This window comes from Balaenoptera borealis (assembly GCF_965194805.1).
Source record: "Balaenoptera borealis genome assembly, chromosome: 9".
In the NCBI taxonomy this organism is placed as follows: Eukaryota; Metazoa; Chordata; class Mammalia; order Artiodactyla; family Balaenopteridae; genus Balaenoptera; species Balaenoptera borealis.
The window spans coordinates 29377636-29393076 of NC_138873.1; the positions used below are offsets into that span (position 1 = coordinate 29377636).

At 39.7% G+C, this 15441-nt stretch overlaps 1 protein-coding gene across 1 annotated transcript in view; it reads left to right on the forward strand.

The window, feature by feature from the left end:
* The window catches only part of SLC2A12 (solute carrier family 2 member 12), a 52997-nt gene that overhangs the window by 24108 nt on the left and 13448 nt on the right, over window positions 1-15441 (forward strand). Inside the window, exons 4-5 of the mRNA XM_082406071.1 lie at window positions 11078-11361; window positions 14880-15012. Of these exons, the coding sequence (XP_082262197.1) occupies window positions 11078-11361; window positions 14880-15012 (417 nt within the window). The remainder of the gene's footprint in view (window positions 1-11077; window positions 11362-14879; window positions 15013-15441) is intronic.

Below are 15441 nucleotides of genomic sequence, written 5' to 3' on the forward strand. Positions count from 1 at the left end.
ATCCTCAACAGCTATGTCATTCTTTTAAAGGTTGTGCCTTGCCGCCTTCCCTCCTGTCTCAACTGTGGTGTGAGTTTTAAAAATCTTTTTCTGTTTTTGCCTCTAAGAAAAGATGCAGGAGAGTTAGCAGTGCTCAGAAATAAGTAGTTGGAGGCATTTAGGGCATTTCTTTGTCAGGTCATAAAGAGTTATTTGGGAATTTCACTAATTCCTACTTTTAGACACAGAGTATCTAAAAGTAGTCCCAGATTTTTTTTTGGACACCTTTGCTTTTTGCTTTCACATGGAGAAGAGAGTCTTTTTGAGCATTTCTTAGAACAAAAGCAATGCTAATGAGATGGAGAATCTCAGTTTGAAGGAGGTTTGGGTTTGGGAAAGGGAAATAAGCCTTCATCTCACGGTTTCTTCAACTTGTAATTGCTGTTCCAAGCACTGATCCGGATATTCACGCCTGAGGGTAGAAGGCAAGCAGTCAGAGACAGAATCCCAAACATTCCCTCTAAGGAAAACAAGCAGTTAATTCACATGGGTGGCTTGAGACTGTCAATTCTCTTAGGGTTTTTAGAAGAGATCTGAATAATTGTCCTTTTTTTTTTCTTGCTAAGAGTTAGTCATTTCTGTTTATATTCATGCTGCAGTTCATTTTTTCTTTTCTAAAGAAAACATACCATAAGAATTCCAATTCAATCACCAAAATTGTATTCTAGAGCATTAGCACGAACCATTTGGAATTTAAAGAAGATTTTTATTAAGAGCAAATTTTCATACCAGATCATGAATGCATTATAAAACTTATTAACCTGATGTGATTATTGCTCAGGTATTTCATTTAGAGAGTTTATTACTTGTAATAGAAGCAAATCCTTTGTGTAAATAGGGGCATAAAGGGAAAAGCACTTGCTGTTCCAAAGCAAAATCAAAGCAAGATTAAATCATCTTTATTAAATCTTTTAAAATATGTGTTGGCTTAGAACAACATTCCTTCATTGTATTAGATCACAACATAGTTTCTCTTGTCAAAAAGTATTTCTATTTTTAGGTTAAAGTGTATGCCCTACATCATTTTACTTTCTGGTCATCTGTTTCCTTGATTTTAGAGTAATAGGTGTACGCTGGAATCTAGAATTCAGGAGGGGGCATAAATTTGGTACCAAGTAATCTCATATATTTTATTTTATACATTTAAAATATTATTCTATGCAGGAATCTGTAAGCTTCACTAGCCTGCTGAAGGGTTTCGTAGCCTGAGGTTAAGAATCTCTTCCCTCCATTTCTCTGTAACTAATACTAAAACTCTTCCATCAAATAAAAATCACAATACATACCCCACTGCTTTTATTGGAGATTTTTATGAAACATTCCGTTTTCCACACCTCATCTCTCACTTTAAAGTATGTTCGAAATCTTAACTTGACTTTCCAGTCTTTCTGGGGTGGTCCTGATCATTTTAGCTCCTTCTAATAACTGAACACTTTTTTATTGTGGTTCAAGCTTCAGGGTAGAACCAAAAAGTCCTGACATTGTGAGGACATAGAGCCACATAACGATTTCTCTTCTTCTTGGGCTTCAAAAGTAAAGCAGAGGTGAGCCCAAGCCCAAGCCCACGGCGTAAAGTTATTATTTCATGAGTTCATCTGAGGTAATACTTGTGTAGCTGCCCTCCTTAGAACAGTCTCTGTAACTCAGAAAAATGTGTGTGACTGTTCTTTTCACAACAATTATTAGGGCTTTTATAAAAGGGAACGAAATTGGGTCCTTTGTAGAGACGTGGATGGACCTAGAGACTGTCATACAGAGTGAAGTAAGTCAGAAAGAGAAAAACAAATACGTATATTAATGCATATATGTGGAATCTAGAAAAATGGTACAGATGACCCGGTTTGCAAGGCAGAAATAGAGACACAGATGTAGAGAACAAACGTATGGACACCAAGGGGGGAAAGCAGGGGAGTGGGGTGGTGGAGGGATGAATTGGGAGATTGGGATTGACATGTATACACTAATATGTATAAAATAGATAAGAACCTGCTGTATAAAAAATAAATAATAAAAATAAAAATAAATTAATTAATTTTAAAAAACAATTATTAGGGCTTTTTTTAAATCCAAAAATTCCTCTGTCCATAAATTAATTAAACTCCTCTTCCATCTCATGACTAATATCTTTTCATTAGAGCAGATGGAAAGAATTTGTCCAAGGTCATATATTAAGTTCCGTAATGAGGCTATGACTGTCATCCTTTAACTGCCTTTGTATTCACAAGTTCAGCGGAACTTTACACTGAAGACTGAATGACAGGTGACAGCAAATCACCTCCCCCAATCTCTTCTACCAAATAGGCAGGAGTTCCAGCAAGAAAGCATCTTGGAGTGACCAGGAAGAGAGGAGAGAGGAAGAAAGTGGTGGGGATTCATCTGCTCACTTACTTGTCCAGCACGTGTGGATTGCTCACCACAACCCACTGGACATGGTACCCATTGCTGGTGACTCAGGGATGGATGAGTGAGAGCCACACCTCGCCCCAGTGGAGCTAGTGGTGGGGACAGGCAATAAGCCAGAAAATGAAGGCATGTATAATACAACTTCAGGAGGAGAGAAGTGTCACCATTTAGGTGGAGGTAAGAGTGATGAAGAAAAATAAAGAAGGATCAGGGATAACATCAAGTGGCCTTAAGGGGGACCTGAGTTTGGAGGTTTAGGAGAAGAGCAGAAAGCCTTTGGAGGCTATACAACAGAGTGTGTGAATTCAGACTACGCTTTGGCATTAGGCTGCCTGACCTTGAACCACAGTTCTACAGTGTAGGACCCCAGGGAGGTCAATCCAGCTCCCTAAGCTTCAGCTTCCTGATCCACCTCACAGTGTAACCGTGGGGTTGAACAAAGCCACTTGTATGACGTGTACCTAGTGCAGTGCCTGGTGTGTGGCATGGACTCAATACACTTAGTAATTAGTGCTATTTAAAAATATCTGGCCATGGTCTAGACAAGAGATGTATAGTTTTGGTAAGGCCAGCACTGACCCCAGCAGTCATTTTGCTTAAGGCACATCAGGAGACACCGCAGATGCTCCATAGCCCCATATTGAATTAGGATGCCATGGTCCTCCTCACCTCCCTTCTATGCACCATTCCAGTTAGGTCAAGACTAAAGAAAATACATGTGTTGCTTGAAATATGGTTCATTTCTGCATTACCTACAGTCAAGAGAGCTTTCTAGGTTATCAGACAGGTGTTACAGAAAATTCTGAGTCTTTGGTGAAAGGTGAAAGGTGTGATTTAGGTTGAGAAACACCCAACTGTCCATTCTTCTAAGTTGGTGCAACTAATTTAGACTCTGTGTCCTGTGTGCACACAAACTTTGGCTTGTTCATTGTTGTTTGCTTGAGCCTAACCTAGGGCCTGGCCCACAATAGGGGCTCAAGAAATATTTGTTAGATGAGTCAAAAATAGTTTCTGGAACTCTCTCAGCTTCTGTGATGAAGGGGAGCTATCTCTCTAGTCTGGGGTTGACATATCCTGATCTCCTCTAGTATGAATCTGTGTCAGTATCTAGGCCATCAGAAATAAAAGTGGTTTGTGGGGAACCCCATGCACATTTGACCAAAAGTTATATCTGAGTAAAACTACTCAATTGAGGATGTGTGGCCACCTCTAATTCATTTGATGACTAAAGAAGGTTCATGTAAATTTACTAAAATTAAGGCCATTTAAAAAAATGTATGGTGTTAGCCAAAATATTCATTTCCAAATTTCCATATTTGCTCCAAATACAAGATTCAACGTTTCCCCTGGAGTGGGGAAAAAAAAAAAAAGAGAGAGATTGAGATTAGTCATATCATGGGATAATAATTCCTACCTTGGTTTAGTAATTGAATGTTTTAGAACTTAACTCTTTCCAAAAAAGATTTGAGACAATTCCTTCCTGGTTTTCCTAAGAGAAATATGTAGAAGTCTGAGCCTGGAATTTGTTTACTTAATTAGTGTTAGAGCTTATAGAAATATTTCAATGGATTATCTCAGGCTTAACAATCACGTTAAATTTCTCAGATGTAAGCTGGAAGTCTAAAGTTAATAATAGTAATAAAAGATCTTTGTAGAAAAATCATACCATAGCCACAAGTTGTCAAACTCTCAAGAACTATAAACTGGCTGATATTTGAGCCCATTTGCAAGCTTACAAGTTAGCCTCAGTTTCATGGATTTTGGCAAAAGACACAAGACTCCTTGGTCAGAGACAAAGGACAGTTTATTATTCATAGCAATAGCAATAGCCAGACTATCAGCATTTGCACAAATTCCCCAAGCCCCAATACCCACAGGGCATCATGAACCAGGCCAGGTGACACCTATACATAGACCAGGTTATTTTAGAGGAGAGGAACCCCAAGCTTAGGGAACCCAAATCTTTTATAATAGACAGTAAGCTGGCCTGATTTTTCCCCTGGAGGGAGACATTATCTTTAACTTACTGGAGAGTAAACAAAACTTTGCTCTAGAGGGGACACTTTATCTTCCAAGGTTGTTTCTTATATGAACATCCTTAGAAAGACAGCCTGGAACAAAATCAGTGCCTTTTCTCATGAGACATGCTGAAATGCGAGACCCATGAAAAATTGTCTTTCAACTCAAATATTCTAAAAAGGCCACCTTTCTGTTTAAAACAAGAAATTAGAACTTTTTAAGGTACAAAGATTGTAGAGCCTAGCTTTTTGTTTTGTTTGGTTTTATGGAGTTTAACCAGTCTTTTGGAGGATGGGTATCAGTAGGAAGCATATGACTCATCTGCCATAACATTTAAATTTAGATTTTATACCTAAATAACTCTAGCTCTTCCAAAAGCAACTGTTTATGTGATGTTTGCACAGCTAAAAATTATGACAATTCCAGAGGTGTGGAACAGCAGGTTCTAATTTGGAAGTTTACTCAGCTGCTTCACTCTAAGATATACAGGGTTTAGAACAAAGGCTTGCAGACCAGAATTATATCAAATGTTTTCAAAGATATTTTGATATTCTTCATATTTCCTCCTAGACACCAGGCCTCTAATATTCCAAACCATCACCGTCAAAGACTTTTTTAGTGCTCATCTTCTTTTTCTACCATTCTTCTTGGATAATCACATACTCTTAGAGAAAAGGCATATTGATTAAATTATTATTCTTTAAACAGGAGAATTTTATTATCAAATGTAGCCATTATACAATCGTATTCACACAATGGGTTTGTGTTAATTGTGTCTACCTTTAAGATCTTTCAAATCTTTTTTTTTCTTTTAAATCTTACATTTCAGTTATCATCAATATTCACACCAATACTGTTCTTTTTTTTTCCAGTTAATTAAGTTAAAACTTATTTTGCTTGATTAAAGTGGTGATTTATATGGTCCTCTGGTGTTAGTCGTTGCAATAATGCCAAGTAAACAAATAATAGGATCTGAATGGTTTTATACTAAATTTGCACCCAAGCAAAAGAGGAAAAACTTAAAGAGATATGTGCCTTAGCTAATTAAATCTCACTTTCCTCTTCGGAGTTAAATGATGCACAGTGGTACCTAATAGAGCCAAAGAGTCTAAAACTACATTTTTGTAGCATGAGCACAGCTAAACAAAGAGAAGTAACACCATTTACTACATTACCGTCAGCAACTCTTCACATAATATAATGCATCGGTGTTTAACTTTCCTCTCCCTCCCACGCTATGATCACAGTTCCATGCCCTTGAAAATTATGAATATCAGACAGTAAAGACATTAAAGAAACAGACTAAGGTTCTAACACTATCTTAATAAACACAGCATTCACCTGTTACTTTATTGTTTTTCAGAACACAATATTAAGCATTTTTCCAAGGAACACCTGTAATATTAAAAACTATTAATACTTTTCTCATTGAAGTCTGAAGCATCATTCATGAAAAAAGCACAGCATAAAATGTTACATGTGAAGCACGACATTCAAGTTATAGTGTAAACCAGAAAAGACCAATTTCTTGTATCTCCTTCCCTTTTTTGTTTTGCCTTTTGAACTCTAGTTCAGTGATCTGCAAATTGGGATAAGCATAATCCTGGGGGCTACATTCTGCAATATTCCTTCAATGATACATCAAAGGAAATCAATTTTTGGATTTTTAGGAAAAGTCTGTTTCCTAAAATTTCTTCTTCCCTGTCTTCCCAGTAATAACTATTCTTCCACTTAAAAGAAAGCACACCTGTTACCCACCAGAAATCTTATTATGATATATGTCCCCAATTATAAAAACCTTAGGAACACTAATCAAAAAGGCAGTTGGAAATATTGATGTAGGTGTGGTATGGAAAAATGACTCTAATGACTAGATAATAATTCTCTCATAAGCCTAGATATTTCCAGTAATTTGCTTTCAACAAAACTGTAGGATGACCTAATCAAGTTATCAGCTGATATATCATGACAACAAACTTTTGTTGTTAATTTAAAGAATGTAGTGACACTCCTATTAAAAAACTTTTTCAACTCCCCATCTATTTTTATTATTCTTGAGAACAGTGCATTTCATCTCCTTTTTTTTTTTTTTTGCCTGTGCCACGCGGCATGTGGGATCCTAGTTCCCTGACCAGGAACCAAACCCGCGTCCCCTGCATTGAAAGTGCGGAGTCTTAACCACTGGACCACCAAGGAAGTCCCCCACATTTCATCTATTTGAAAACAATGTCAACTTTATGTTAAATGCCTTATTGTTATATTTTTTAAATGGATGAAGATGAGTATCAAATGGGTATTGTATTTAAATTCCACTGGAAATACTTGAGTGGTATAATTATTCTCTACTCTAAATATAGAGTTTAAAAATACCATAGAAATTGCATCTTTTGCTGTCATTTAAATTTATGGTAAAAAAATGTTAGATGTTGATTTATAAATGAAAGAAAGTACTTAGTTTTTCTAATTATTTTAAAGGCTACACAGGCAAGAAAGTTTGGAGACCACTGCCACCGTTCTTATTCCCAATTAGTACCTGATCACAAAAGGGCTCCATTTTTAACTCTGGCATTTTTTATTAAGGGTTATTTCATTTAATCCAATTTTCCCCAAAATATTTTAAGAAATCATTTCGGTTGATTCTGGCTAGAAATCATTAAGATAGAAAGATTAGGAACATTGAGGTTTTATTTCATTGTTTTCCTTGGTTTGTTAAATATAAGTAATCCAAGATCATATTCTTGAAAAAAGTATTTTAAAAGAGGCCAGGAGTAAACAAAACTCAGAGAGACTGAGAAAAGGGAGAATACAAAAAATAAAAATAAAAATAAAGCTACAGTACCACTGCTGATATTGGAGATGGTGGCCTACGGTGGAGTATATTTTTAAAGGACAAGACTTTCCCACTCAAGGAACTTATAAGGCCATAATTTAATTGGCTTCACTCCTACAAAGTATAGGACACTGGCTCCATCAAGTTGTTGAGAACTCTGCAGCCTAAGTGTAGAACTTCCTCCAAAGTTGCTAGGAGTTCCCTGGTAAGAGTTTCAAGCCCTCCATGAATCTTTCAAACCTGAGGCTGCCATGCCAGGTGGTTCAGAAGATGCTCAAGCCAAATGGAAAGCATGCCCGAAATGCTGTGGGGTTTGAATCTGAAAGTACAGGGAGAGAAATGACAACCTCAGTGGAAAAAACTGTTCAGCAGTGGCTGAAATATGGAGGAGGGAGGAGCTAAGTGTGGCTGTTGATATGTGATAGAGCTCAGCCATTTCCACTGATTGGCCCTATTCATTCAAGTTCATGTCCTCCATTGCAAACAAAGACATTTCAACGTATTTGTCCTTCATGGTCTTTTTATGACACTCTGTGCAGCCATAAACGCTGCAGATTTCATCTGGATCAAGCAAGTTCTAATGGGCAGCCCTGGTGATTTAATGCCATGTGAAATATGAGTTTCAATATTTGTGGACAATTATCTCCCAGCAAGACCAAAATTTCCTCAACCCTTGTAACCTAGAGGACACGTGCAGACTCTGACATTTATAGAAGTACATATTGCTGAGGTGGGCCTGGAATAATGGGGTTAAAGGTGAAATAATAGGCATCGAGGAGAATTGTTGCAGGGCCTGCTAACCTGCAGTGAGTGACTTCACTCACTGTGGAAGAGTTATTATATCTCTGACTACTCTGTGGATTCCTCACAAGCAGATATCACAAAGCACCCCCTGTGGGCCTATCATCAGGGAAGGGGATAATGAGGACAGCCAGAGAGAGCCACCATTTTACTGTGGCATGTGACAGTAGCTTGATTTTTGTTGGAGAGAAATTAGGCCATCTCATTGGAAAAACATTAGGGATCCAAACAAACAAACAAACGAACAATGAGAAAAAAACTTCCACCTGTTATTATTAAATACCAATATATATCCCCATGTGATGATTTATACCTCTTTGCTCTTTACTTATGAATTGAAAGAGCTTCTCCATTCCTTCTGCTTTGGGTACTCACAGCCCTTTTTCAGGCAACATGGAGGCCTATAAGATTCTGGCACCATCTTGCTCCTAAGTCTTCCATGGAAAGACTTTACCCTCTTAGTAAGTTCTATCTTGCTGCAAGTTCCACTTTCAGATTTTTATTTCACGCTCTCTGGATCTGAAAACCTGCGATTTTTATGGTTCTGAGATCACTGTTAAAATTATTTTAACATTATTATGAATTAATTAATTATTTAAATTAATTTACAAATATTTATTACTTATTTACTCTCCTTATTTTGACCTGACAGGTTCCATATTGGGGGTGTTGAACCATCCTTGTCAAAACCTTTGTCAATTGCTGCAACATCCAGTTTGTCAGTATTACATAAACCAAGGCATCAATTCTTGAATTTTCTCCACTAGATCAAAAAAAGAAGTAGTCGCTTTCGGCAATGATATATTACTTTTGGAAATGTCAGGTGTAAGTTTTGCCTGACAACAAGGGCCCATCAGAGACTGACGGAAGTCTGTTTTTCAGTATTCAGTTCATTGCTCACTGACTGGTTAAACTGCCCAAGAGCTTGGCTCAGCTGCTGCACTGAACGCATGCCTAGGACAGGCCTCAGTGTGGTTGCTGGGTTGTTTTAGGTGAGCCCTTGACCGTTCAGACTGAGCACTTATAACTAGTGCTTTGTGCAACTGTCCCATCTTCTTGTTGGTAAGATCCATCACTCTCTGTAACAGCAGGATCAACTCATTCTCATCTGAGGACAGCGTGGAAAGGATTTTCCCCAAACCCCACCAAATAATTCCAAGAAGCCATCGTGATGCAAGGTGGGGAGGGGAACTGGGGTAGATCAGAGGTGATGAAGGGGGGATGGAAGTAGATCAAGAAAACCAGTGCTAACTCTTATCCTCAAAGAAAATCAGTGTGTCCATTCCCCCACCTTTTCCTCATGGCTGCTAGAGCAAAAGACCCTAAGGTACTCTCTGCTCCACCCCTACCCTCACCAAATACCCAAGGCAGGAAGGGGCCTGGGGGCTTGGCCTGTGGCATAGATTATTTATCTTCACCAGAGTGGACTTACATACTTTCATCTTGTATTTGCCCAAGGACAGGTCATTACAAAGGCTTCACCAGAATTATGCAGCTGTCATTCTACTCAGATCCAGATCCCCAGTCTTGCAAAGCTCAAGGCAAGGTTACCTGAGCTTTGCACTGGTCTCCAAGGATATAATCTGCAAGAATCTACTGAAGGTCTTCTGGGGGAAAGAGTGGAGGGGAGGGATCTGGAATGTTATTTTTGAATTCCCTCTTAATTAGAACAATAATAATCATGTTCCTTTGGTTGCAGTTCTCACCCACGCCCGAGAAGATAATAGAGAAAAAAAATGTGTTTCCAGTCCTCTTGTATAATTTAAATATTTTTCTTACTTTAAAACAGCACATTTACTCCGAGCAGGTGTTTTCTCTACAGAGCATGATCTTGTCGTGAGAGGTGACTTCAATCAGGGACACAGGTGACTGCTCCATGATTCTGGCATTGGCAGCCCAGGTGGTTGCTGGCGGGGGGCCCGCTCCCTGGCCTCTCGCTCCTTCCCTCACACCGCCTCATCTCGGGCAAGGCGATGCATCTGGTCTGTATCTAAACACCGGCTTTGCAACACAATGTGACTTAGCCAGCAGGGAGCAGGGCTGGGACAGCTCCTAAGCCCTTCTTTCCTCAGAATCAGAGGTGCTTATACTCCACGTTTATGTATTCATTAACGAATATTTATTGAGCCACCCCCAAGAGAGCACCAAGATGAAAAAGCATGAGTTCCAGAGGCTGCCCAGGCTCAACGCCACCTCTGCTGCCACCTCTGAGCTCTGGGACCTTGGCAAATTATGAACTCCTTTAAGCCTCAATTTCCTCTTCTATAAAAGAGGGAGAGTAATATAGTACCTATCTGGTAGGAATTCAGCGAGGATCAAATGAGATAAGGTTTGTAAAAGTCTCAGTCCATTGGAAGAACTGGTAGCTATTAGGCAAACTGGATTTGATAGGCTGTGAGCAGAAGACAAGTTAATTTGCTCCTCTGCTGCCCTTTCTAATCCCGTCAGGCAGGTCCTATAATGTTCTGTGTCACTCTCAGATCATAAAAAGTCCTCTGATCAGTTTTCGTGCCAAGAAGAGTCTCCTTTCAGAAAGTCAAATGTTTTGTCTGGCATAACATCGAATCCTGGAGCTCTGTCTAATTGAGAGCTTCTCTCCACCCAGCTTGCCACGGGCCAGGAAGCCCAAGTGAAGGAGGGGAGGGGAGCAAGCCTCCTTCCTCCGCCCTCCTGGTTCTATCTCCTACCCACTCAGTAGCTATGATGTTGGACTTGGCAAAGGTCGGGGGCAGAGGAGATTACAGGAAAGGGCCCAGAGGAAAGCAGATAGAGCCGGGCTCTGGCACTGAGGCTCTGTGCTTGGCAGGAGGCTCACAGCTGCCCCTTGTCATGGGCAGGTGGCCCTAGCCACTGCCCTTTCTGTTTGCATTTCTCAGGCCAGTGTCCCCTACCAGCCCTTTATGTCCCTCCTCCTACTTCCAGGGACCATTGTCAAGCTCTCTCAGTGTTTCTCCTGAATCCCTTCTCACTTGGTTGGAGGTGAAGAGAAAGCACACTCTCTCCTCCCTCGTCCTGTAAAAGGACATGGCCCTGCTCTCCAACCACAGATCACGTGGGACTAGGGCAGAGGTCAGCGGGCTGGCCCTCAGCTTCAATGGCTTTTTGTTCATTTTGCTGTCCCCCACCCACTCTTCCTTGTCTTCCAGTGCCCTGGCTGGTGCTGAGTGAGATTTTTCCTGGTGGAATTCGAGGACGAGCCATGGCTCTAACTTCTAGCATGAACTGGGGCATCAATCTCCTCATCTCTCTGACCTTTTTGACTGTGACAGGTAAGAACTTGCTTTCCTCTAACTCCTTTTGTGCTCTTAGGACAAATCTTAGGGAAGCACACTCGCCTGAAAAACATTTTCTTGTCAACATTTTCAAACACACTCAAAAAGTAAAGAGAATGGCAGTGAACCTGATGTACTGACCACCCAATTTAAAAATTTATCAGCCTTCATTTATGACCCCACCTGCTCTGCCCCCCAAATTATTTTGAGTCATTGTCCAAACATGTCATTTTGTCTCTAAAATTTCAGCAGGGACCTCTAAAAGATAAGACATGTAAACACTATAACTTCAATATCATTATCACACCTAAAAATATTATACTATTAATAGTCTCTTGGTATCAAGTATCCAGTCTGTGTTCACATCCTTCCAATTGTCTCATAATTATTTTTTATACTTTGTTTGAATCACAGTCCAAATAATTTACGGTTGATTGATATGTCTCATAATTTGTAGGTTTCGTCTCCATTTTTCCTCCCCCTACACTTTATATTTTTAATGAAGAAACTGGGTCGTTTGTTTCATAGAGTTTTCCCCCGGGGTTGGATTTGCTGTTTTCCCCGGGGGTTGGATTTAGTCACATCACATGACCCTCTGTCCTTTGTGTTTTCTGTAGACTGCTATTTAGATGTAGAGGCTGAAAAAGATTTAGATTTTCTTGTTTATTTGCAAACTCCTTCCCAGGTGATGGCCTGTGTCTTGCCATCAGAGGCACATCCTGTGTGCTTGTCTCCCACTTTGTCATGCCTGCATCCTTTGAGGATCATTTCCCAGATCCGTTATCTTCATTTCATCATTCCTACTAAGTTTTTTATCAGCAATACTTCTCTTAAGGAGAAATTTCTTCTCATTAGTTATTTGCCTGCCCTGAAGTATGAATCATATAAGAAAGCCAAGATGAATGTTTGAAACTTTCTCTTTATTTTCTGCTTTTCAAAATAATGAGGTAGTTCCCCAGCATCCTCCAAAACTGACCAATGAGTTGAGTTTTCGTCCCTTCCTTTATTTTATATGTATATGTATATATATAATGCATAAATATTAAATAGTATCTATAATACAGAGATAATATGTATTGATACCATTTCAAAAGTGGATGTATAGTCAAAAAAGTGTATATCTATATGTAGTACTTCTGAATCTTGTTGACTTTTTTTTGAGTATACCTACTTTTGGAAATGAACTTTTAGAGTTATTAATTAAGCACAGTTTGGGTTTTTACATAAAATTTTAAAATATTTATGTCCTACATTTTTGGAAATAGCCCAAGAGGAAAGGAAACACAGGAACTGGTCATTTGCACTAACCGTACGTCTCCTGCTCAGATCACACACATAGACCCGTGCCCTTCACCTTCTCACACACACACACACACACACACACACACACAGACTTACCTACTGTTTATATGGAGAAAGAGAAATATAAAAGAAAGAATGGAAATGATGAAGGATGAATAAAGATGACATGAATTTCTGGGAAGGATAGCTAATCCATAGGATGAGCTTGATGAAGATTCAGAAGTTCTGCATGGGCTCTTAGAACAAATGTTGGGAAAGCATACTCATTTTAAAAAAAAATTCTGGAATGAGCTCAAAGCTGTAAATGACATTTCACTGGACTAAGTTTGAAATTCTATACTTCTTTTCAAAAATCAATTTTCCAAGTAAAAGATATAAGGGTTCTGCTTGGTGGCAAGCCCTCGGACACCAACTTTTAGCGCAATTTCAGCTGTATCAATAAGAACAGAGTGTACTGGAGACACAGACATACTCTGCTGTGGTCATAATACAGCTGCGGTATTGCTCTCAGCTCTGAGTAAAATATTTGAAGAGGGTTGCAGTGTGCCCACCAAGGGAGGGCAACCTGGATAACATGGGCAGGTGACCCATGGTCTGTGAAGAATGGTTGCAAGAGTTTGGGAGTTTGACTTGGACAATAGGATGCTCAACAAGGGATGGAGGTGCATTCAAATATTTGCGCCGCTTTCTTGAAGAAGGGATGAGGAAGGCTGATCCAGAGGGCAAAGCAGAACCTCTGAACCCAAGTTCCCGGAAGGTAGACTTGGGCTTAGGAACAAGTGGGGAATATGTTTGAAACAGACAGGGCCGACTCACAACGCAGTGTGCATTTTTTTTTTTTTTTGGCAGTGTGCATTTTTTTTTTTTTTTTGGCAGTGTGCATTTTTGATAAGTGATGAGCTCCCTGTTACTGAAAGTACTCAAACAGAAGAGCAGAGAAGTTTGCTGAGATAACCTTTTGGGTTTTTTTTTTTTTTTTTTTCCACTTTTTATTTTCTGGTTTTATGCCCCAGAGAGGAAAGAAGGACCAATTCTCCAAGCACTTTATTAAGCACTCACTTGGGCAAAACCCTGTGTCAGCAGCAAGAAAAGCACAGAGGGAGAGGACTTCAATTAAAATTGCCAGAAGGACTGCAGAGCTGTTCCTTCTCCCTGCTTCTCCCCACCTCAGCACAGCTGACCTGTGAGTGGTTAATATGCATAGATCTTCCACTTTGCATTACCAAATGCCTTCCGCATAACTGCTCAGTCAACGTTCCTGACTGACCAGTTGTGATTTGTGGCCGCTAAGGGCTATTTGCATTGTTTCAGTCTGTGGCTGGTCTGAGCCTGTGTTCAAAAAAATCCAGCTTCCTCCTCCCTGCTCCTGGCCACACTGGCCTTTCCGCTGAGCCCGGGATGCCGCAGTGCAAGGGCAGACTCAAGTGCATTGGGGGCCACCTCTCACCAGCTAACATACCTTGACCTTGGTCAGTACTACAAAGGGACTGTACCTCTGGCTAGAAGCGCTCAGAGGGAAAACTAGGTTGGCGGGTGAGATCCATCAAAACTGGAGGGTCCTGCTTCTTGCTGATGCATCTTAGCAAGTTAATGCCTTTCAGTCGAACCATTATCACTTTTTTTCTCTGAATCCAGGAAGCAGTATTACAAATACTGCCAGCTACTAAAATGATGAAATATTGCCAACATGAAACAATTTATTCAAATCAGAGTAAAGAAGGGGGAGCTCATTCCAAGAAGAGTCCATCTGTATAAATATGTCTTTAAAAGTGTCTACCAAGTAGAAACCAAACTGCTATGGCGGGGATTCCCACGAGAGGAATGGTAGAGGGTTAGGAGAGAGGAGATAGTTTACCTTCTGTTTTATGTGTTTCTGTGTTGTTTGAGGTTTTTTTTTTTTTTTGGCAATGAGCATTTCTATTACCATTTTGAAAACGAGGAGTATTATGTTCACCAAGAAGATGGCATTGGGTTTAAATTGTGATATTTACAAGATTGTTATTCACTTTACCAGAGAAAGCTGGGGTTGTTTGTGAAAATGAAACTTTCAGAGGCTGGCTATATTTTTAATTTGTGATTGCTATTTCCCTGGATACTACCGGCATGTTTGAAAATACATATGTTTTCATATATGCTCTAAGAAGCAGCTGTCCACAAATGGGATGAAAGCAACACAAAATGCATCTCTAACCAATTTCTTTTGTCCTCTCTAGATCTCATTGGCCTGCCATGTGTGTGCTTTATATATACAATTATGAGTCTAGCATCTCTGGTTTTTGTTGTTGTGTTTATACCCGAAACAAAGGGATGCTCTTTGGAACAAATCTCAATGGAGCTGGCAAAAGAGTGAGTATTATGTGCATTGCTCTCCAAACAGCACTCTTTGGTCAAAAATTCAGCTTTTATATACAGTGGAATAATAATAATATCTGAAATTTTTTAGGATATTCCCTTTGGTGGAGAAACCATATCTCAAAGCATAATTCGAGTTTCTCTGCCATGCGTTTAATTTGGCTAATTCAGCTAAGGAATTAGAATAAGCAGAGCTTTCTAACAAGTGAAACTTTCAAAGCTCTTTTCAGTAATGATTGAAGAACCTCGCCCATCTCTGGTTTCCCACACAGGGGGTGGGAGTTGCTTGGGGTTTCAGGTGGTCCTGGAATGTCATGCTTGCCTTGTGCTAGCACCGTGGGCTTCAGCCTTCCACCTCTATCACACTTGTAGGTCTCTAAGCCCTAAACACTTGTTAAGGCTAAGGTTACCAGGAAAACTCTT